This window comes from Ovis canadensis, chromosome 12 (assembly GCF_042477335.2).
Source record: "Ovis canadensis isolate MfBH-ARS-UI-01 breed Bighorn chromosome 12, ARS-UI_OviCan_v2, whole genome shotgun sequence".
NCBI lineage: Eukaryota > Metazoa > Chordata > Mammalia > Artiodactyla > Bovidae > Ovis > Ovis canadensis.
Genome location: NC_091256.1, coordinates 50,054,212 through 50,078,933, shown reverse-complemented (window position 1 = coordinate 50,078,933; position 24,722 = coordinate 50,054,212). Strand labels below are relative to the sequence as shown.

Genomic DNA, 24,722 nt, shown 5'->3' with positions numbered 1-24,722 from the left:
AAAAATAATGGAAGCCCTATTACTGTGTTTTAAATGTTATCTTTCTAAAGTCTTTATATATGTTTACATTTTTAACATATACATAAGCTGTTAGTATAGCAACACATGTATAATATTCATAAATAAATAAAAATAAACATATGTGGTGGTGTTCTCAGTTTGTTTTTTTTTTCCATTCAGGGATAGGCCAACTCTTGGAGACCACCAAACAACCTTGGAGAGACCTTCCACTTCCCACAAGGACCCTGCCCACCAGGGAAGGTCTTTCCTCACCTGGTCCTTTGTCTTCCCTTCTCGCTCACGAATGTGGTTAGCAACAATCCTTTCCGTTTCCTCACAGAGTCTGGGGAAGTTTGCCAGCTATCAAGAGAAACAGATTTCAGTGTTAATACTCAAATATTTATACTGCCAAAAAAGAAAGAGATAAGTTATGTTATATTCCAGAAGACATGCATTACCGTTCTGTAAGCAGAAGTGAAATATCCTAAAGAAGATGGCAGAGTGACAGAGAGATTTCACAAACTACAAACAGAAGTAACTATATTATCTGAGATAAAACACTTCAAAACCAGCAGAGCAATTCCCTACAAAGAAAACAGAGACCCGGATAGCATCCAGCACTCTGCTGTACAGAGTTAGCACTTAATAAAGTTCAAAGATGAAGAAGACAGAAATGAGGATGAAAAGGACGATAATGACTAACATTTATAGAGCGCTTACCACAGTCCAGCACTGCATGAATTACCTCATTCAAAAATGCACAATAATCATAAAAGATAGATCTGATTATTAACCTCATTATAGAGGAGGAAAGCAAAGCCCAGCGAGGTTAAATAACTTGCCCAAGACTATACAGTTCAACATCAGTGGGTCCTGAATTCCAACCCCAAGGACTTTAGAGTTCATGGTCTTGTCCATTACTCTTTGAGGATGATTCATTCCATGAACCAGAGAGATCAGTTTTTAAAAAATTCTCCCCTAACATATGGGCTTTTATGTACATATTTTTGGCAAAACTGTAGAAATAATACATGTCAATCACTTACCCCATATAAATTATTCAGGTAATTGTCTAAAATTTAGTTTGCAAAAGTGAATGAATGAATTATAGTTGTTCTCAGTGAAAGGAGGAAGAAGAAAAGGTTGATACAAGGATATTCAAGGAAGCCTAATCTAAAAAGAGGATGTAGTCAGGTAAAGTTGTGTGGGAATGGTTGTGGGAAAAATGGAGCTTGACAAGCACAGGAATGGGTATAAGGTGCTGGAGGACAGGGACAATGAGTGGTCAAAGAAGTAAAGGAAGTTCAGTGCAGAGAGCAAGGGTGTGGTCTTCAGAGAAAAGTAGGCAAATTCATGGCTTATGACAAGCAAACTTTAATTCCATTTATATTAAAAAGCACTTGCAAATTAGTAAGATAACACTAATACCTTACATAAAAACAGGCAAAAACACATGACTTAATTTAAAAAGAAATTTAATGGTCAGTAAGCAGGGAGAAATATGACACTGTTCAAAGAGAGTAATGCAAAGAAAGATAAGAACCATTATGTTGTCAAATTGCTATAATTATTTTTATAAGACTATAGATGTGAAGGTATATTAAAACTAGCACAGTTTAAACTTACTGAAGGGATGTCAATGAGAATAATCTTTCTGTTAAGCAATTTGGCAATATGTATCAACCATCTTAAAGGCTCATACAAGCATCAGCCTAATTATTTCATGAGATTCTAAAATAATAAGGAAATTCATCATAGCATTACTTGGAACAGCAACAGTAAGACAAATAAACATAATTTTATAAACCACCTAGGTATCCAATGATGTTAAATAAATTAAGGTAAGTCTACTAATGGGATGTAATAAGCCATTCCAAATAATGTCTAATATTTGATTTTTAACACTAATTTATAATATCTAATAATATGATAAAGTGTCTAAAATAGATACTGGGAGAAGAAAAAAAAATCAGGCTACTAAATACATAATCTGATTACACACAAGTATACGCAAACCCACATACACACACACACACACACACACACACATATACACACACAAAGGCCATCATATATCCTTCAGGAATATAGCCCAAGACCTTAAAAATTCCTAAATCCTTGAGTAATAAATACTATAGCACATAATATTTCCCCTAACTCATAACCTGGGTCTCCCTGAAATGTGACTGCTCCATGGTCACTGGTGTCACTGAGCACATGGATTTTTCAGCATGCATGATGTACACCAGTGCCTTGGCAAGATAGCAAACTGCACTACTTCATGGAACCATCATGATCACAAATCATATATAATGGTAAATCATCTTGTCCTGTAAGTGTGTGCACAGAAAAGAATCTACACAAATATCAACACTACAAAATATTAATAGTAACAATCTCTTTGAATGGTGGGCTTAGGCATAATTTTAATTTTTTTCTACATACATCTCTGCATTTTCCAATTTTTCTACAATAACATAAGGTACTTTTATAAAAACATCATTAGAGCATAGAAACCTGGCTGCCTGTTCAACTCAAATTTCACAGCCTAGTGTCTTTTTATGAGATCACCAGAAACCGCTACCCCTTACTGAGACTCCTAGCTGAATCCTGAGATATGTGCTCATTTAAGGGTTTATTTCATGAATAACTTCAAGATACAAATGCAGCTTCCATTCTGAGTTCTGGAAATATTCTTCGAGGAAAGTTCTATCATCTCATAGTATCATCCTTTATACTCTGAGAACATTGAAAGTTATTTTTTACGTGACCTATAAAAAGTTTCTAAGTATGTAAGGGATAGCTGATGAATGTTTGTCCTTCTCCTTGACTAATGAGAACCTAGGTGGTACATGCAGCACTAACCAGTAGCCTGCACTAGACCATCAGAGCAATTGCTCCTCAGACATCATCCCAGGCTATCAGTACACACTTGTTTTGATGATAGTCTCACTAACAGAGAACCACACTCCTGCAAATAAGTGACTGCAAAAGCAATAGTGGTCTACTGAGTAGGGCCGGAAAGCCTATAACAATATTTAGAAAAATGGATTACAGCAGATTATTTCTAAAACACCAAAGAGTGGCAATATAAATATTTATTCAGAAACTAAATACTTGATAGATGAAGGACCCCAGGCTCATATGCTCATATGTCAAGGAAAGGCCAAAATGACAAGAGTATCTCATGAAGTAGAAACAATTAGGAACCTTCCAGTCTACTGCCCTTGGCAGGGGTCTGAGTTTTTTGTGTGTCTCCTGATCTTTCCAAGCTCAATTTCACCGAGAAAGGAACCTGCCAGAGCCATATTTTTATATATATAATTGAGATGTGTTATGTGTGTTAGTCGCTCAGTCGTGTCCGACTCCTTATGACTCCATGGACTGTAGCCCACCAGGCTTCTCTGTCCATGGAATTCTCCAGGCAAGAATACTGGAGTGGATTGCTATTCCCTTCGCCAGAGGAACTTCCCAACCCAGGGATCGAACCCTGGTCTCCTGCATTGCAGGCAGACTCTTTACCGTTTGAGCTACAGGGAAGTCTAAATTGAGTAATTGAGATAACTGGAAGTAAATGAGTTTAAATTCTAAGTGGAACAAAAAGGGAAGAGAACACAGTAGAAGAACTGCCCTCATGGAGGCAAAGGAGGAGAACTATTGAGGGAGACAGCAATCAGTGAAAGATCTAGGCATTACTGAAAGGCAGTAATGAAGTTAGTATGGTTTCTCACTGCTTGATCTTAAAAGGTCTGTAGGAGTGTAAAAAGGTTGCTGCTGCTGCTAAGTCGCTAGAGTCATGTCCGACTCTGTGCGACCCCATAGATGGAAGCCCACAAGGCTCCGCCATCCCTGGGATTCTCAAGGCAAGAACACTGGAGTGGGTTCCTATTTCCTTCTCCAATGCATGAAAGTGAAAAGTGAGAGTGAAGTTGCTCACTTGTGTCCAACTCTTCAGGAGCACAAAAATCAAAATGATGACTTTAATTGCTGGCCCTCAAATGTAATAGTCCAGTTCTGATTCTTCATGATACATACAGAAAGAAGGCCAAAAATATGTCCTACTGACATTCAAAATGACTTTCTGCCACTCATTTCATTAGTTCATTTAACAGGGTCCCTTTCACTTTTCACTGCTCAGTTTGCCTGACTCTCTACTTAGCTTCAAGAGATACTCAACTGATCACTCACTTCAGTCCCTCACTACTCTTCAATATCTCTTACTGAAGATGCAATCAGTTTTCTCAAATGTTTGTCATTATAATTTTCAATCTCTTTTGCTCTGGATGTTGAATTAAAAGCTTACCACTGTAAGAACACATTTATTTTGTCAGTCAAAGTGTTAATCATGTATGCCAAAATAATATTAACCTAGAAGTCACCATCATTAGATTTCTATTCTTTTATTAATTACTTATATATTCTGAAAATTGATTTATACAGGATCAAGGGATTAAGGCTTTGCTATTGGATATAATGATTTTATATTCTTAAATTTATTTCACAGTCATTCACTTAAACATTTACTGGGCACATGTAAAAGGTAGCTCTATGCTCAGTTTATGTCAAAGCACCTGATCTTAAAAACCACAGTTTTGAGTGGCAGATTGATTATAAAGATAATTGTCATACAAGAGAAAGATCTCACAAAAAGCAAGGAGAAACACAAAGTAGTTAGAGGTTAATCTGCTCTGAGAAGGCCTCAGAAGACTTGATGCTTAAACAATGACAATAAAACTTCCAGACAAAGCTGAACAACTGTTAAATGATAAATTACTTCTAAATAGCTTATGTTGAAATTATGTTGCATATTTTAAAATAATAATGAAGATTCAATGGAGCAATAATACAACATATATGTATTTAGGTATCAAAATTTTAAATAGATAATTCTAAGAGAAAATTTTAATTCTGTTTTCATTTTCATTTTAATTACGTGCAGAACTGTACATGTTCTGAGGCAAAGTATTATAGTACCATCATCTTTTATATACAAAAACATATTTTAATAAAATCCAATGTTTTAAGTATTATTTAGGATAGTATTTAATTATTTTGATGAAACATCAATATAAAAATTTAATTTTAAGCATGGACCACATTTTTCCCTAGAAGAAAAAAAAAATCACTTGGAAGACATTTCTATACAATAAAAATAAATCATAAGCTTATAAAGTGTATTAACCATTGATTAATCAGATCATGAGAGCCATGCTATTAGGTTTATCTTGGATCAGATACAAGGTCAGGCAAGATTTCTATACCTTCAAGAGTAACTAGTTCAGTGCCTTAAGCAAAGACTCAGGTTATTAGGCAACTATGTGTTCACAGTTGCATACAAAACATAAATGAGAAAATAAACTAAAAATAGAATAAAATTTATTTTATGTGCATGACCTGAGTTGATTGATTTGGCTGACCTAAAGTTATGGGCTCTGTTTTGATCAAAATGCTATAAACCATCCAGTGTTGGCTATGTACTACAAACTGAGTAGCAACAATGATTTTACTGCTTATGAAAAGTGAAAGAGAAAAAGTGTTAGTCGCTCAGTCGTGTCCAACACTTTGCAATCCCATGGACTGCCAGGCTCATAAAAGCTTACAATAGTTTCATTCTATTTATGTGAATTAAAATCTGCCCCCAAAACCCTTAGTGATTTTTAATTTCCATGTAGCATAATATTGGCTTTATTCAGGGGATGAGAGAATACTTATTTGGGCACACACATTTGTTATGAAAAAAGGAAAAACAGAAGTATTCTCATTTACAAAAGTGATCAAAGATGAGGAGAAACTGTAGTACAAACAGGTCAAGAAACTGCACAAGGGTAAATTTATTGATGATTTGATATTTTAGGGGTAGACTTATGAGAAGTCTAGGAAGATCTAAGTAAAGCTGGTAAAAAGGGAAAGGGCCAGAGTCCATCCAGGTGGCCTTAGGTAAAGCAGTCAGAAAGAAATGCTGTTAGCCCTCCTTCTCTCTCCAAGTGGGCAAATCCCAAACCTCAAGTATTGTCTACAAATAATGGAAGAAATGGTGAGGTCTGTGAAAGAAGAACATATGTAGTAAGTTTGTATGTTCTCTTTCATGTTTCTGACCTTATCATTTCTTCTAAACAAAGAAATGAAGAGTATGCTAGTGTTGTTTAGCAGATGCTAAGGAGTTAAAAGAGCTTCCCTTGTGGCTCCATGGTAAAGAATCCACTGGCCAATGCAGGAGACAAGGGTTCGATCCCTGGGTCGGAAAGATGCCCTGGAGAATAAATTAGCAGCCCACTCCAGTATTCTTGCCTGGAAAATCCCAAGGACAGAGGAGCCTGGCAGACTACAGTCCATGGGGTCACAAAAAAGTCAGACACAACTTGGCAAGTAAACAACAGTAACAAAGGAATAGAAACAAAAAGTCCAGCCTTGAGTGAAACAAACCTGAAAGATAGTCAGAAGAGCTATTGTCTCATTAAGTTATTCAGAAAACATCTGAATAGAACTGCAGAGTGGTGTTGGTGCTGGGTCAAAAAAAATCTGAAGACAATAATCAGGTTTTCATCATCACTTCACATTTATTGCTGATAGACATTATTGAGTGGTTAAAATGGAACAAGAAAAATCATGCTGAAGGCAAGAGGAAAAGCAGGGGCCAGGGTAAATTACAAATTAAGAGTTAATTGCAAAGATCATGAATCTTTTAATGAACTGTGAAATTAAAAGGTGAGATCCCTATCTCTTGACTTTTAGCCAAGTCCCAGGACTGAATTTCATATGTGCATGCATGCTCAGTCACTAGGTTGTGTCCAACTCTATGGACTATAGCCCACCAGGCTCCTCTGTCCATGGGGTTTTCCAGGCAAGAATATGGAGCAGGTTGCCATTTCCTCCTCCAGGGAATGTTCCTGACCCAAGGATCCAATCCATGTCTCCTGCATTGGCAGATGGATTCTTTATCACTGATCCACTGAATTTTGAATAAAACTCAATAAATGACTCAAATTTTAATGCACAGCCTGATTTGAAATCTGAGTACCATGGTCCATTACATGGGCATCTGGCTGTATGCAAAGCAAGTGTTTGACTGGACAGCCAACCATTAGAAGAGGCGAAATGTAAGTCTTTATGTACAGATTGAAAACAAGAGCAGATCCACCCAGACCTAAAAAAAAAAATCCTACTTAAGCATGATGTTTTGCAGCTCTTCTCCTTCCTCCTACAAGCTTTCATGGGAGGTACTCAAGTGACTACTTTAGCCAAAATGATAATTGCCCACCAAATGAATGAGACATGATTCTGTATTCAATTACTGATTCCATACTTATTATTGAAAACCTGGTGTTTAGGGGTTATGACTAGAGTGATGGGCTTAACAAATCACATCCCTACTTTCAGGGAGCTTACACTCTACTTTCCAAGCTCCAAGTCCCTTTACTGTCCAACAACAAAAACAAAAGACATATATAGTATAATTCATGTGATCATATGTGCTGCAAAGAAAAAGTTTGCTAAGTAGATGAGTGTCTGTGTGTGTATTCAAAGGGAAGCATATGCAGTTGTAGGCAGACAAGTCAGAGGAAGACTCTGATCACATGGCATTTGAGCAGAGACCTGAAAGAAGTGAGGATGTGACCCATGCAGGAATCTTGAGGCAGAGTATTTCTAACATTGGGAATGAGAAATGCAAAGGCCTTGCCACCACATCTCCTTGATCTGTTGAAGAAACAAGGAAACCAGTGTAGCTGGAGTGGACTGTGGGGAGGGAGATGGGGAGGAGTTTAGAAATGAAAAGGAGCGAGATCATGCAGGGTCTTGAAAGCCATGGTTAGGTCTTCAGATTCACTTGCTTAGTTATGTGTATTCAGAATCAGATATTTACTTACCTAACATCCCACAGAACTCAGCATTTCTTCTCACAGAACTTTATAATGAAAAATCTTTCCCAGTATTTCTAATAACCAGCTAGCATATCTTTTTTATTTCTTTGAAAAGCTTTTTTCTAAGCAGAGGAAAAAAATCAATTAATTGGTATGATGGTGATCCAAGAATGTGGCTTCCCAAGAGGCCAATAAATGGCACAGTTGCTAAACTGTGGTTAAAAAAAACAAGCTGTTCCTCTCAGTGCTTCCTGCAAAGAAGCTCAAGACCCTGTGATGATGCACTGGAGAAAAGGAGGTAGAGAAAAGCAGCTGAAAGATGATGCCCACCAGAGAAACTCCAAAGTTGAGATGTCCCTGGAGTGAAGCCAAATAGCTCATAAAACTCAAAGGTTCCTGTCCTGTCCTCCAGTGCCCCTGAGACAACAGTGAGAACATATCCAAGAAATAGTTGCACTCCCCCAGTTTAGCTTTGTGCTTTGTTATGTGAACATGCATAAATCCCATGTTTTTCAATGATGTTTATTTATGTGGCTTAAGAAAAATGAAGTTAAATATTTTACACATAAGAAATTCAACATGAGGAATTGTAAATGAAAACACTGTTTTAAGATTATAAATATATATGCATGTATGTGTAATGGGTTGGCCAAAAAGTTTGTTTGGGTTTTTCCATACCATCTTACAGAATATATATATATATCCACAATACAGTGAGAGTAACTATACATTTCAGATTGCCTGGAGCAGTCTTGGTTTACTCATATTATTCAAGTGAAAGTACTGGCAGTTCCCCCTTTCAATCTCAAAAATGTCCTATGTTGGCTAATAAATTATATGGTCATCTTATTTATGGGTTGTGCTCAAAAAGGGTCAAGTAAATTAAGGTGTGGCATACTCAACTTTAATTAGGATTATTTTGCTTTACAAATGACTTTAATTAGACCAGTTTCAAAGTAAAAAAAATGTAGGGTAGACAAAATAAGGCCAAAAATCAAAAACATTAGATCAAGGAATAAGGAAAAAATAGATTGAAAGAAAACCTGTCCAGATTTTTATCATTTTAAAAGGGTTAGCTAAAGGTTGCAAGATGGCAAAGTAGAAGAACATGCACTTACTCTTTATTACAAAAACACCAAAATCACAACTAACTGCTGAACAACCATTCACAAAAAAAAGAAAGAATGTTGGAACCTATCAAAAAGATACCCTACATCCAAAGACAAAGAAGAAGCCACAGGAGATGGTAGAAGGGCACAATCATGATAAAATCAAATCCCAGACCCACCAGGTAGGCAACACATAAACTGGAAAATAAGTACACTACAAAAGTTCTCCCACAGGAGTGAAAGTCCTGAGCCCCACATCAGAATTCCCAGGCTGGAGATCTGGCAATAGGAGGAGGCCCCAGAGAATGTGGCTTTGAAGGCAAACAGGGTTGGATCACAGGAATTCCATAGGACTGGAGGAAACATAAACTTCACCCTTAGAGGATACATACAAGTATGCACCAGGACCCAGAGAAAAAGCAGTGACCTTTTCAAAGATTGGGCCAGACTACCTGCTAGTACTGGAGATGAGGGGTTTTGGCTCACTGTAGGGATAAAGACACTGGCAGAAGCAGTTCTGGTGAGTACTTATTGACGTGAGCCCTCCAGGAGGCCACCATTTCCTCCCTAAGACCTGACCCTGCTCAATGGCCTGTAGGCTCCAGTGGTGGGATGCCACAGGCCAAACAATCAACCAGGCATGAACACAGACCCACTTATCTGCAGATAGGCTACTTAAAGTCTTCCTGAGCACAGCCCTGCCCACCAGAGGGAAAAGACACAGTTACACCCACCAGTGGGCAGAAACCAGTCACAACTGGCAGGAAGCCTGCACAAACCTCTTAGATAGCCTCATCCACCAGAGAGCAGACAGGAGAAGCAAGAAGAACTACAATCTTGCAGCCTGTGGAACAGAAACCACAAACACAGAAAGTTATACAAAATGAGACAGCAGAGGAATATGTCCCAGATGAAGGAACAAGATAAAATCCCAGAAGAACAACTAAGTGAAGTGGAGATAGCAAAAACAATTCAGAATAATAATAGTGAAGATGATCCAAGATCTGGGAAAAAGAATGGGGGGAGGGATAGATTGGGAGTTTAGGATCAACATTTACACACTGCTATGGATGGAGGTTGCTCAGTCCTGTCCAACTCTTCATGACCCCATGGACTGCAGCCTACCAGGCTCCTCCGTCCATGGGATTTCCCAGGCAAGAGTACTGGAGTGGGTTGCCATTGCCTTCTCCGATAGACAGAGGAGCTTGGTAGGCTACAGTCCACGGGTTGCAAAGAGTCAGACACGACTGAGCGACTTCACTTTCACTTTCTTTCACTATGACCAACCTAGATAGCATATTAAAAAGCAGAGACATCACTTTGCCAACAAAGGTCCGTCTAGTCAAGGCTATGGTTTTTCCAGTGGTCATATATGGATGTGAGAGCTGGACTGTGAAGAGAGCTGAGCGCCGAAGAATTGATGCTTTTGAACTGTGGTGTTGGAGAAGACTCTTGAGAGTCCCTTGGACTGCAAGGAGATCCAACCAGTCCATTCTAAAGGAGATCAGTCCTGGGTGTTCTTTGGAAGGACTGATGCTAAAGCTGAAACTCCAATACTTCGGCCATCTCATGAGAAGAGTTGACTCAATGGAAAATACCCTGATGCTGGGAAGGATTGGGGGCAGGAGGAGAAGGGGACAACAGAGGATGAGATGGCTGGATGGCATCACTGACTCTATGGACATGAGTTTGAGTACGCTCCAGGAGTTGGTGATGGACAGGGAGGCCCGGTGTGCTACCATTCATGGGGTAGCAAAGAGTCGGACATGACTGAGCTGAACTGACTGATTTAAAATAGATAATCAACAAGAACCTATTGTTTACCACATGGAACTCTGCTCGAAGTTCTGTAATAACTGAAATGGGATAATAATTTAAAAAAGAATAGATACACGTATATGTATAACTCAATCACTTTGCTGTACACCTGAAACTAACACATTTTTAATCAACTATGGAAGTGAAAGTAAAGTCACTCAGTCGTGTCCAACTCTTTGCAACCCCATGGACTGTAGCCTACCAGGCTTCTCCATCCATGGGATTTTCCAGGCAAGGGTACTGGAGTAGGTTGCTATTTCCTTCTCCAGGGGATCTTCCTGACCCAGGAATCGAACCTGGGTTTCCTGCATTGCAGGCAGACGCTTTACCCTCTGAGCCACCAGGGAAGCCCCCAAAAAGGCAAGAATACTGGAGTGGGATACCATTTCCTTCTCCAGGGCATCTTCCCAACCCAGGGATCAAACCCAGGTCTCCCGTATTGGAGGCAGACACTTTAACCTCTGAGCCACCAGGGAAGCCCTTAATACTCTAATATAAAATTAAAAATTTTTTAAAGAAGTGACTTAAAAAAAATTTTTTTAAGAATATTTTAGTTAACCCAGAATAAAATATTCTTTTTAAATCAAGTACAGATTTCTTTAGCATCAGGATAACTTTAGAATATCTAAATTATTAATAATAATTTATAGAATATCTCATATATGGTTAATCATTGTATTAGGTGTCAAGGATAAGACAAAAGACAGCTCTTTTTCAAAGGAGCTTATCATCAGCAATAGGAGGTATTCACCTAAACAAATAAATTCCAAATTGCATTGCAGTATCATAATTGCTATGACAGAAGTAAACACAGGGTGACAATTACAGCACTAAGAAGGGAGTGAAGATAGAGACCAAGAAAGGGTTCACAGAAGCTTTGCAGGAAAAATGATGATTGAGCTGTATCTTAAGGATACTTTCTAAACAAACAAAATCACATGTGCAAATATTAAAGGGAGGAAAAATTTTTGTGAATAAAAAAAATCACTTAGAATGGCTGAAGCAAGCAAAAAGTGACAACAGATGTAGCTGGAGAAGTATTCGGAGATCAAACGGTGAAACTAAAAACAACCACAAATGATTAGAATTTTCTTAAGATATAAGGAGCCATTAAATAATTTTGAAGGAACAGGCAAAAAATATGTGCACATATTTTTTTTTTAGCTGTTTTGAGATCTTTTTTGTTGTTTTGTTTGTGCGCATGTTTTAGAAAGGCCATTTTCACAACAGTGAGGAGGATGAATTTGAAGATGACCAGATTAGAAGTAATAAGATCAGTTAGGAGGTCACTGGAGTAATTTATTTATTTATTTATTTTGGCGGGGGGGGGGGGGAACCCTGTTTAGGACGTTAAGTAAGAAGAGGAGGCAGTTGCAGTAGACTGTAGAGTAGACCATTTTGGTTAAGAAGCTTGAACCAGCAGCATAACTCTGGGAATCAACAATGTTTTAAGTGGTAGCTGAACTATGGGAGATATTATCCAGAGAAAGGAAAGGAGAAGAGAAGAAAACCAGAAGTAAATTTGGGGGACTCTGGTGGTTAGAGGCAGGCAAAAGTGGATAAAGTCTTGAAGGAGATGGAGGAAGAATCATGAGAAACATGAAAGAGAACCAAAAAGAGGTGTCATCTTCAAAAAAAGAGTAGAATACAACTGGGAATAAGAGTGCCCATTCAGTTTGGTAATCAAGTCTCTGGTTAACTTTTGTCATAACTATTCCAATAGAATGGTGAGTTGAAGCCAAACTTCAGAGGGTTAAGGAGTTAAATGGAGATGAGAAAGATATAGAAGCATAAACTACTTTTTTTTTTTTACCAAGAATGTTGGCCATGAAAAAAGGACAGTAATAGAGCAGAAGACAGGTTTTTGTTACTTATAAGTCAGAAGAGACAAAAATATATTTGCTGGGAGCCAGCGTGAGGAACTCCACCCATGGCAAAGGTCATGAGGAAGGAGGCTTCGGCATATGCAAAGGCAGGATTGAGCCTCAGGAGACCCCCATTCCCGAGCATCTACGCCCAAAACCAGAGTGCCTACTTTACTGTTTTATGCTCTCACCTATACCTCTGACTTTATGGGGGGCTGACCCCCCACCACCTCTCTCGGAGAAGGAGTTAACTTGCAGCTCCAATTAATAAAAATTCCTGGGCGTAACAGAGTGTTTCAACTTACAAACTCCTCTGAAGGTTCTCTAGCCTGCCTGAGCAGGTTCGTCCAGCCACATGTGATTGTTTACAGCCTCCCAACCATGAGAGGCACGAGATGCTTTAAACTTTCTAAATACAGACTCTTTTGAGAAGTTACAAAATTATTAGTATAGTATTAGTGGGTTGATTAGAAATTATATTGGTGAAGGGTTTTTAGCAGCCAATATTTGCTGCTAAATCTCCATATTCCCTGCCCTTATAATGAATATAACTAGCATATAGGAGAAATAAGTATTAACCTTTAAGATTAATCATGTTAAACCTTAGGCTAAGTAAATTCCTTTCTTGATTGTAACCCACTACACCCTCACCCTATAGGAATGCAACTTTATTTGGAGGGTGGCGCCTGGTTTAAGAAAAAATCACCCCTGGAAAAAATAAGTTTTCTGGTTGACTGACCATTATCAGAAAGGGCCATAAAATGTCAGCAGGCCTCATGGCCAGAAGATGATGTAAAACCCCTAAGACCTTTGTATAATTTCATATGAAGCACCTGATTTTGACAAGGGTCAGGTGTGCTGACCCCACGTGACTCTGTATTCATCCCTATGTATAACAAAAAGTATATAAGCAAACCTGAAAATAAAGAAAACGGATCAGTTTCTGGAAAGACTGACTCCCCCGTGTCGTTTCTTTCTTGTTCTCCGTTTTTCTGGCTGAATTCCCATCTGGAGCGTGGGTACTCACCAAGCCTGCTAATTTTGCCTGGGCTTCTAAGATCGGACCGGGGAGGCCTCAGTGCCTCCTCTCCTTCAGGAGAATGGAAAGACGCCTGTGGCCTATGTGCAAGCTTCTTGTCTCGAAGCTTTATTGGTATCCCACATAAACCAAGTTATTCAGCCTCTTTTTCTCCACTAATTTTCCTACTATACTATTCCTTTCTAATCTCTCTTTATACTTTTAATTAAATAGCTTTTTCCTAGGACGCTGATTCCGTCTCCCCTTCAAATTACCCTGGATCCACCGGGGCTAGACCCCGGCATATATTTATACATTGACTTATTTTTAAATGTGATGAAGAGGGTGATGATTCAGGAAACCAAGAAATCCAAAGAGTAAGTTCCTTAAGGTGGTGAGAGTACAAGTAGAAACCCAGCCTTGGTCAGGATTAACACCATGACAGAGAAAAGGAGAGGAAGAAGAGACATGATTGGGAATACACATAGGTTTGGGGGCTAGAAATTAATGTTCCCACGTATAGCCTCTATTTTCTCTGTGAAATCATTATTGAAAGCAATGAGCAAAGCATCTTAAAAAGAGTGCTAAAAATTTAACATCACTATTGTGACAAACACGGCAAGTCACTAACAAATGAAATGCTGAAGACAATGGCTATATTATGTGGCACAAATCCACACAGATACACAACTATCTTCAAGCTCATCACCAACCTGGGGAAAAGGGAAATAAAAGACAAATAAATTTGACCACCCTTAGTGTCTCAACAGATGACAAAGTTAATCCAAAAGGAATTAATGTGTGCTTAGTCACTCAGTTGTGTCTGACTCTTTGCAACCCCGTGGACTGTAGCCCACTAGGCTCCTCTGTCCACGGGAATTCTCCAGGCAAAAATACTGGAGTGGGTTGCCATGTCCTCCTCCAGGGGATCTTCCCAACCCAGGGATCAAACCCAGGTCTCCCACATGGCAGGTGGATTCTTTACCATCTGAGCCACCAGGGAAGTCCAGAAGGTACTGCTTCTTAATGTATTGCCTCTCAGCTCCAAGTTCACGCTTCTTACTCTCTCTGTGAAAATAATCCTGGGCCCTTAAAGTATTTTTTCATTGCTCACTGGCACCATGAGAGGTTTTATCAGGAGAGGCAGAGCCTGGAGAGACACTGTTGGAGGAAAAGATAGGCTGAAGCAGCCTACTTCAGTACAAGGCACTCACAGCCCCCCTGGTAGAGCTGCCCTCACCTTGAACAGTTTGCATAAGTGTCTCCAGGGAGAATCCTTCCCATGGTTACCTTTTCCCTCCCAGTATGTTCCAGAGGGCAGATTTCCAGCAAATTCTGCAGCATAACACTACTTTTCTGCCATCCAATGAGCCACATCTAGGTCCTCTTCAAGAAGTCCCAGTCTTAGCTCTGGGAAGGGTCCCTCTTTCCTGCGTGTTCCTCTAAAGGTAGCACCTTAGTAACTGCTCCTTATAGCTTCTACTACTCCTATCTTCAGTCATTCTTTTAACTTCTTTTTTGAAAATTAATTACTTAATTTATTTTTGGTTGTTGCACTAGGTCTTCTTTGCTGTGTGCAAGCTTTCTCTAGTGGTGGTGAGTGGGTGGGGACTACTCTTTGTTATGGTACACAGGCTTCTTATTACAGTAGCGTCTCTGTGGAGCACAGGCTCTAGGCACATGGGCTTCAGTAGTTGTGGGCTTAGTTGCCCCACAGCATGTGGAATCTTCCCAGACTGGGGATCGAACCCATGTCCCCTGCATTGTCAGGCAGATTCTTAATCACTGGACCACCAGGTAAGTCCTCTCTTATCTTCTTATTAGCCAATTCCTCACTACTTTAAGCCCCTGTTACAGTTCATACTTTTTTTTTTATATAGTAACTGTTTCCTGTTCAAATTGCTGTGTGGTTTCTCTCTCCTGATTGAATGTAGACTGATACAGTAGTCAGGAAATTTAATAAAATCAGAAGGAGACAGGTAGCTTAAAACAAACAGAAGTCAGAGGTCTGAAGGTCTCTTTGAACTTAAAGACTGCTTTTAGGGAGAGTAAAGGAGTGATAGAACTGAAAGGGTGGGAGCCTGCAGCATAATTTTAGGTGTAGAAAAGAACCCCTCTTCCTCCTTCCCAGCACCCTTCACACCTCACTCATAAAGTAGAAACCCACCAACATTTCTTCCCTCTTGAGAAAGTATTATGGGAGATGCCCTTGTCATTTCCTCCACCTGTGAGCACCTGAGTTGTGTCAGCCCACAGCTCTCTGCTGCATGGGGCAGGCGTACTATGTCACTGCTCAAACGTGGCCCTCGCTGGAGAAGCCCATAGGTGTGAGGTTAGCTGAAACATGCTGTGCTGTCTCTGGGTGCACGTCTCTCTCCACTGCTGTGGGCTCTGAGGTTTACCACCAGAAGAGAAGGCTCCCACAGCAGCAGTAAATCCCAGCCATGCTTTTCAAGCTAGATTTATCAGCAGCAAGGTGGATCCTAAACTTCAATTCTCCTTTAAGGTTTTCTACTAATTTTCCAACTAATTGAAAACCAAAAAGAGGGTAATCAGTGTTTTGAAAACCCGAGATTTAGAATTTGAGATTTCTGAAGAATCTATTAGTAGAACATTTGTCCACCATGACAAGGACAGAAAGAGGTCACGGGAGTGGGATGCTAGGGTGGAATGAATGGAGGATCACTGGAATCATAGGTCTCTAAGAACAGCAGCTAGTGGGTGTTGAACATGATCTCTGCTGAAGTCACCTGAGCCGAAGGTGAGTTTAGGATGGAGAGGAAAAATGTAAGCCAACTTCTAAGTATCTTGATGAATGCAAGGGAGCAACCAGGACTTGATGGTGACAATGAAGAGAAGGGAAAAGGTTGGCAGAGCTGGTAACACCTGGGCCTTGAAGGAAGACTTGTTATAGGAAGGTGAAGGAATAATGTTTGGAAGCCACAAATGGAGAAGTAGGCCATGTTGTACCTGATCCTGGCCTTTAGATTCTTTGAGTTTGGGCCAATAAATATCCTTCAACAAAGGGAGCCTAAGGATAAACAAGAATCTCAGGAAGAAAGCTAGGCTTTACTTAAGGCAACAAATAAAATGTTTTGAGAAGACAGTATAAATATACAACCACGCCTGATCTAGAGAGCTTAATGAAAAGGGAGGTTCAAAGGGTAGAAACCAAAGAATAAAAGCCAAAAAGTGTCAAAGAACAAGCCGTCTCATCCCATGCCATCGGGACTGTTGGTTTTCCAGTAAGTTGGATACAATGGGAAATGATAAAAAAAAAAAAAAAGATTCATACATACCATAAACATTTTATATAACTTAAAACATAAATGTACACACATGTGCCAATCTTTTGATGTAAGGCCAAGGCCTGTTCTCTGCATATGGATCTGCTGATTGGAGTTATGTGTCTTCTGTGTTACATAAACCACATCCTCTGTCTATGATTTCCAATTTTGCTTTCTTTAAAGTGGACAGGAAACCTAAAGACACTTGGAAAATAATCTGAATGCAGACAGAGCCCATCTAGGTTTTTATAAGTCCTTCCACATCCTTTTAACCTTGTTCTACCTATACCTAGTCCAAAGCAGAGTTTTTGTAGCTAACCTTTATGTCATTCCAAAGCTGAGTTTTTATGGAAAAAAAAAAAAGTCTTTCTTGCATTTGATCAATTTATTTAAATGAGAAGGAGAGCTGGCTAAACAAATTTGAGGACGAACAGCACAACTGGCCATTGGAAAGAAGACAGTCTTACTGGTGGGAGCAGGAAAGCATGGGCAACCTAAAGAGAAACTCTTGGCTGAAGAAGACACCTGCATGCAGCAACCCATGGGGTTAAATCGAGAACATGGTACCAGTTACTTCAACAAGCCAGTTAAGAGGAGACCAATACTGCACAAGTGACAAGACTGACCGCATTTTGGGGTAAAGGCAAGGATATCAGGGATATGAAGTATTAATAAATGGCTTCAAGTTTCCAAACAAAGAGCTGGCGTGAAGAGCTGACATAAAGACTGTTTTGTTGTTCCCCATTTACTTTTTCCTCGGTCCCTTAATGCCTATGGCTTTCCCCATTTTAAAGAAGAGAAAACAACATTAAGGAACAAGGTAGAAGAATAGTAAGAAAACTAGAGAAGGGCTCTGAAGCTCCGGAGCCACTTCTGGGCCCCACGCTAGTTCCAATGAACTCCTGTTCTTTTAGCATTGACAACTGTAAATTCCTAAGTTTAGCCTCTTTCACTACATCTTTTCTACTGAGTTTTCCACCAGTTAACTAGGAACCAATACTCATACTCACTCTCTCGTTCTTCCCACTGGTGTTTTAGGAACATTACTCACTGGAACATTACTTTCTGTAACTACACAGAAAGGCAAGGGTAACAAAACCAACAAAATCAGAAGTAAATATACTTTCAAGAAATGAAGTAACAATATCAACTCTCATAGGGCTAGGCCTACCCTGTCCTAACATGATCAATGATTTCCTTCTTACATTTTTCAATTTGGGGTGTCCCTTTCATGTCCCACATAATTACTCCATGTTCCTCAGTGAAGAGGCCCCAGATTGGGAAGTCTCTTACCTACTATTCTCCATCAGTAAATATTACAAGGAGGAGAATATTGGGTGCTAATAAAAATGGCCATTTATAGATTAGCCACCATTTACTGAGTACTTACTATGTTTAATCAATACATTAAGTGTGCCTTGGGTTTCTGACATCATCTTGTTTAATCTTCTCTGAGGTGATATTATAACCATTATCATCATCATCCCATTTCACAGAGAAATTGACAAAATTATAAGGATTAAGTATGATGCTCAAGGTCACTCATCAAGTAAACAGCAGAGCCAGGATTTGAATCTAGATAAGAGCCCAGGCCCTAAGATCCAGTTAAACTACTACACCACAATGCTCCCTTCCCAGACATCCAGCTTCAAGTGGAATTCATTTAAAACTTAGAAGAATTACCTTTTGATATATACAATTTCACTGGTTCCTTTGCCCTAACAATGAGTCCCAACCATGCACCACATGAAAAATTGGTTTAGGGCATTCACTTGGATTCTTCTAAAGTGATGTTTACCTGATTAAGACAACAACGCTATTTGAAATGAGGTGAGACCCAACTATCATGAACGTGATTCCCACTCAATACTTTTTACAATCCTTCCCCTTGAGCAAACACAAAACCTTTGTAACAAAGTGGAGGGTCAGTGAAAGAGAGACATGTAGCAGGGTTGGAAAGTTACATAATCCAAACTTACCTTTTTGGTACACTTCTTGACAGTGTTGATTAATTCTTGTATTACCAGATCTACACTCTTCAAGGAAGGCCCCTTCAGCTTTACAATTTGTTTTTTGACTATTGCTTCAAATGCCATATCTGGAGTAAACAACCCTGTCCTGGATATAGGAAAGAAAATAGCATGTTAGATATTTTAAATTGAATGATAATCAGTACTCTTTTAACAATGTTTTAATTGGCATGCTACTTAAACTAAGCATGAAAAATCCTCATTTAAAAGGTACATAGTGATTAATTCTATTCACAGAATCATTTGTAATATCTTTAATACATTCTATAGATGATTAACACTACCTACAAACAGTTTCCCAAATGTTTTCAAGGCCTATAATGTGACCTTCAATATTTAACTGTCATTTGTCTCATCTCACTCTTTCACAGCAGGACCAAGGAATGACACAATAGAAGTGGTGTCCTAAATGTACATTTCTGTTTCTAAAGTATTCCAAAAACAATTCCTTCTTGTCCTTCACGGAGTAGGAAATGATCTTCATATTTTGAACACTAAAACGTAGCATTCCTGAACTATATAACATATTCTTTCCAGGAGAGCTGTATTATACTAAGTTCAGAGGTTCCCAGTTTGAGATTCTGGGGTGCTGGAGAGAAAAAAGACAGTTAAGTGGAACTAGCTTAGGACCCTGAATGCCTAAATTGTGAATTTACAAAAATAACAAATGATAACCAAGGTAACAAGAATCTTTTTCATCTAGCTGGAATCAATTCAAACTGGTGTCACAACAGGGCTTTTCTAACGCTGTGCAGAAGCTCAGGAAAGCAGGTATATGCATGTGTGTGTGTGTTTCACAAAAAATGAAAAATGATTACTCACATCTAAACAAAAGGACAGTGGAAAAAATCTACTGTAAAAGGGATCTTGAACCCTGAAAAGCACTATGCCCACAGATATGCAGGCTCCAGACACTGGTGGCTGATCTCCCCATCCTAGACTCTCCTTCCTTCCCCTTATTTGATTACCCTCTCTTCCTTCAACACTCAATTTTATGGTATCTCTTTGGAGAGTTTCCTCTACATTTTCCTTTTAGCAGCCTTATTCTGTGTCTCTCATTTGCTTAGCACTTTGTGCCCTTCTCCATTTCTAATTGCGCTGTAGTAGTCACACTATGGAGAAGGCAATGGCACCCCACTCCAGTACTCTTGCCTGGAGAATCCCATGGATGGAGGAGCCTGGAAGGCTGCAGTCCACGGGGTCGCGAAGAGTCGGACTTGACTGAACGACTTCACTTTCACTTTTCACTTTCATGCATTGGAGAAGGAAATGGCCACCCACTCCAGTGTTCTTGCCTGGAGAATCCCAGGGACAGGGGAGCCTGATGGGCTGCAGTCTATGGGGTCGCACAGAGTCAGACACGACTGAAGCGACTTAGCAGCAGCAGCAGCAGTCATACTATACTGTTAATTGTAATGTCTCCACTTTGGATACAGAATAAAATACACGCTGTTTGAAGTGAAAGTGAAGTCGCTCAGTTGTGTCCGACTCTTTGCGACCCCGTGGACTGTAGCCCACCAGGCTCCTCCGTCCATGGGATTCTCCAGGCAAGAATACTGGAGTGGGTTGCCATTTCCTTCTCCAAACTACTTCTCCAGACTACATGTTGTTTAGTCTGACATTAAAACTGTTCCCCTGTCTGTCACTAATCTTCCTTGCGGTTCTTTTCCTCCTTCCTCTCATGCACATGAGGTTTCAGCCAAACCAGACCATTTGCCTTTCCACAAACATATTCATGCTAATATTTTATGCTTTTTCCTTCATCTAAGATGTTCATTTCACTTTCCCCACAATTTCAGCCTGTCCAAATCCCACCTGTGCTTCAAACCAAGATCAAAAGCAGCCACTTCCTGCAGCTCGCCTTCTACAGCCCTGCCACTGACTTGGTCTTCCTTCTCTGAACCCCAGCATCTTATTTTGCACTACAGTGATCTGAGCACATATTTTGGTCCTATGACTATCCTAGTAAGAAGAGTCATTAGAGCATTTATCTTTGTTTTCTCCACAAGGAGGGATCCCTTGCTCGTCATTGGCACTCAGTGTTAGCAGAACAAAGAAGGACCATCAAATCCTCACTGAGCAAAGGTGGTTTCTGTTATTCAAATATCTAATAGAATCAGTTGAGAACAAAACATTTTAAATTAAGTGTATTTAAAAGCCTAAATAATTGCAATACTCAGGACATTGTGCACTTATCATTTTGTGTGTGTGTGCATGCATTTTAGTCGCTAAGTCGTGTCCAACTCTTTTGCAATCCCATGGACTGTAGCCTGCCAGGCTCCTCTGTCCATGCGAATCTCCAGGCAAGAATACTGGAGTGGGTTACCATTTCATTCTCCAGGGGATCTTCCCCACCCAGGGATCAAACCCGCAGCTCCTGCATTGCAGGTGGACTCTTTACCACTGAGTCACCAATCAGCTTATAGGCAAATTAACTCCAGAATAATAGTAACAGTCAAGCTCTTCTGTTGGTGGACATATAAATCAGAAATCTATAATCCTGAATTACTGAATTTTTGCAGTTACATTCAATAAAAACGTAATCAGTAAAAACTTTTAAAAGTCAAATAAAAACACTGCATTTAGTTAAGCAAAAATACTTTTTTGATCCCTCTCCCAAAACATAATTTGGTTCTACTGCATTTATCAGACTAATACGTGTGAATTCTAGCTCTGTCCAGCTAAAGAGAAAGACAGAGTTTCTATACCAAATGTCTTCTGGAGTTGAAGGAGAGGGAAGAGAATTAATAGGGAACTTAGAAATCCTGTTGATGGTTAAGAAAAACACATTGGATGTGGTTAGAGATGTTTTCTCCTTTTCACTTTATGAATGCATATTTACCCATACTATTTGAGACTTGTAGAGTAGACTTTCCAAATTTCATAAGGAAAAATTCAAATGTCATAACTCCTTTGGAAAATCACCAATCAGTCACACTCAGTGTCAAGTTTTGCTCTCTCAGCTTCTGTTCCCCAAATAGTCTCAAGCTAGCCCTGAGGCAGAAGCTGAGACACAACCGACCGATAGACTGGGGACCCCCTCCTTCATGTAAGATCATCATGAAGTAGGCAACCTAAGTCTTCTGACCTTGAATCAATTTAGCATATGCTCAATTACATTGTATTTAGCCCTCTAAACACGAACTCACAAAATGTGCTTTAAATTCATTTATTTTCTTATCCCAGTTCTTTAATGAAAATAACTTTATATGAGGGGGAATTCAGGCACAAGTTCTCCTCCCAACCACCTCTCTGCTCTCCTTCTTTATTTCTAACTCCAGTTCAAATGCAGGGCTCCCTGCTCCATGAACACATGCTGCTCTTTGCCACCTCCATGCCTTTGCTCACACCACTCCCTCCACTCTAAGCCCCTTCTCATCTCCTCCAGCCTCAACAATCTCTCATCTTACATCTTTTTGCATCGCCATCTACCCCATACACACACACATTCACATTTATACACAAAGACACCTTTCCTTATTGAAATCATTCTTGTTCTCAAAACTGGCAAGGTTTGACTCTAAAATAACCACCTTCATTAACCTTCCCCAATCTTGCTCCATAAATCCAGTCAAAATTAATCCATCTAGTCTTGGTGTAAGTGATGATCACTTATGAGCAAGTCTGGCCTTTGCCTCTGAAATATACAGCCCCAGAGAACAAGGTCTTGTTCATCAGTAAATCCCCAGTTGTCGAGAGCATGGTGCTGTGAGTGCAGACAGGGTTTTTGATTTTTCAGTGGAAAAGACAATATGACAATACTAGAAATTATCATTGAACTCAAACAAGAATTTCCTATTTTTCATTTCTTACTCCCACCTCTACATTCTACTCTGCTCAGATGATGAAAAGGCTACTTCACTAGCCATTTATAAACACTAATTTTTTTATTAGCTTGAACTGAAGACAAGGAAAACGTGAAGCACTTGCCTGATACCATGTATGTTTTTGATTGCATAGCTTATTTCTCTTCGCAATTCTTTCTCATTGAACTCCATCTGCGGAAGCAAAATGAGCCACAGTTATGACACTCAATTCCTCTGAATAATAATATTGTTGAATATTTAAAAATGAGAATAACTTGACTCTATTATTAATAAATGGATACTCATGTCTTTCCTAACCTAAATCCAGATGGTCAAGACATCTGTTTATATAAAGTTCAAGGCAACACAGAATGTTAGGGATTTCTGGGAGTTTTAGTGCAGCAGATTTTTAACTCTTTTATAGATAAGGAATGCTACACATAAAGGATGTCTTCTGTACATAAATCTGGCCATTCATTTGAAATATATAATTCTTCATCCTTTTGCTGAATGTAGTAAATATATTCACAGACAAATGCATACATAAGTGTCACCTGATGTACAACAGTAGTCCAGCTTTGTTGAGAATTAACAATGGCTGTCTCTTCTCCCTGGCCATGTTAAGCACCTAAGTTCAAAATTTATTTAAAAGAGGAAATTAATAATATTTTGCCAATCCTACACAGGATAGATTACTGTATTAAAATTTTCCCAGAAGTTCTAGGTACCTTAAATTTATTGAAAGTAGGATTAAAGTGTCATAGAGCTTAGACCTGAAAGGGATATCAAGAGAACATTTGGGTCAGCCCCTAACTTTTGAGATTTGGCCTCTCCAACCTCATTGCCTGTCCATTTCCCAGCCCCTCCCCCTCCCCCCCGCACTCCCCACTTTATGCCACAGAACTTTGAACAGCTTTAGTTCCACACCTCAGCCTTTACCACTCCTCCCTTTCTGTCTGGAACAATCTCTTCCTCAGCCCCACCCCACCTATTCCTGCTTAACTAGCTGCTCAGCCTTCTTAGCTCAGAAGCCAAGTTCCCTTACACAGTCAGGCTGGGATTCATTTCCATGGACTGTGTTTCCATAACACCCTGTGCTGAAGTTTATCACTTTTCTTAACACATATTAATGAAACTGTCTATTTACCCATCTGCCTCCCACACCAAGATGTAAGTACATGCCTCTGTATGTGAGACAAGTAACATAGTCCCTAAAACTACCTCGCTGCCTATGGGGCATTTCAACCTTAACATCCTTGAAACAAAACTCTTGGTTCATACCTCCACATTGAACTTTTTCTCAGTTTCCTCATCTGATGGACACTAACATTTGCTCAGTTGTGTAAGTCAAAATCTTGGGAGTCATCCTCAATCTTCTCTTTTTTGCATTTTCCATAACAATCCAAGCCCCATTGACCCTTCCTTCAAAATCATGAATCCATCCACTTCTCTCAAGCCTCTCTGTTGAGGCATTTCTACTATAAAGCTAAATAAGTTTAAGTTTCAGAACTTCTCTCTTGCATAAATTCCTTACAAGACCCTGTGCCTGTGTGTTTATGATTTTGCATTATTCAAGAGGGGTCCCCAAATTGTATAGGCTTCAAGTCCCCCACAAAGTGGATTCATCTCTGCTTCGGCCCTACTGTTTAAGCCATCTTGTCTCCTTCAATTCACTTTTGCCCCTTTACAATCCAACCCAGACAGTGGTCTTTTAAAATCAGCAATCAAATCAGGTCACACTTTTTCTTAAAACTCTCCCCAGACTTCCCATTGTTAAATGTAAGCACTTTATCACAACCTAGAAAGCTCAGCATAAACTGGGCACTTCCTTTCTCTGAATTCATTTTCTCCCCGCTCCCCTTCATCAGCTCTGCACCAACCTCAGTTGTTCCTCACTTGCTACACAGGTGCTTGCTTTAGGGCCTTGTCT

At 39.5% G+C, this 24,722-nt stretch overlaps 1 protein-coding gene across 8 annotated transcripts in view; it reads right to left on the bottom strand.

Annotated features, from left to right (window-relative positions):
- Positions 1-24,722, bottom strand: part of DNM3 (dynamin 3) — a 638,181-nt gene that overhangs the window by 363,715 nt on the left and 249,744 nt on the right. For all 8 annotated transcript variants that reach the window (XM_069545637.1, XM_069545635.1, XM_069545641.1 and 5 more), the window contains exons 9-11: positions 22,917-22,984; positions 18,936-19,074; positions 274-360 (exon numbers count right to left, since the gene is read on the bottom strand). In XM_069545637.1, coding sequence (XP_069401738.1) covers positions 274-360; positions 18,936-19,074; positions 22,917-22,984 — 294 coding nt within the window. The remainder of the gene's footprint in view (positions 1-273; positions 361-18,935; positions 19,075-22,916; positions 22,985-24,722) is intronic.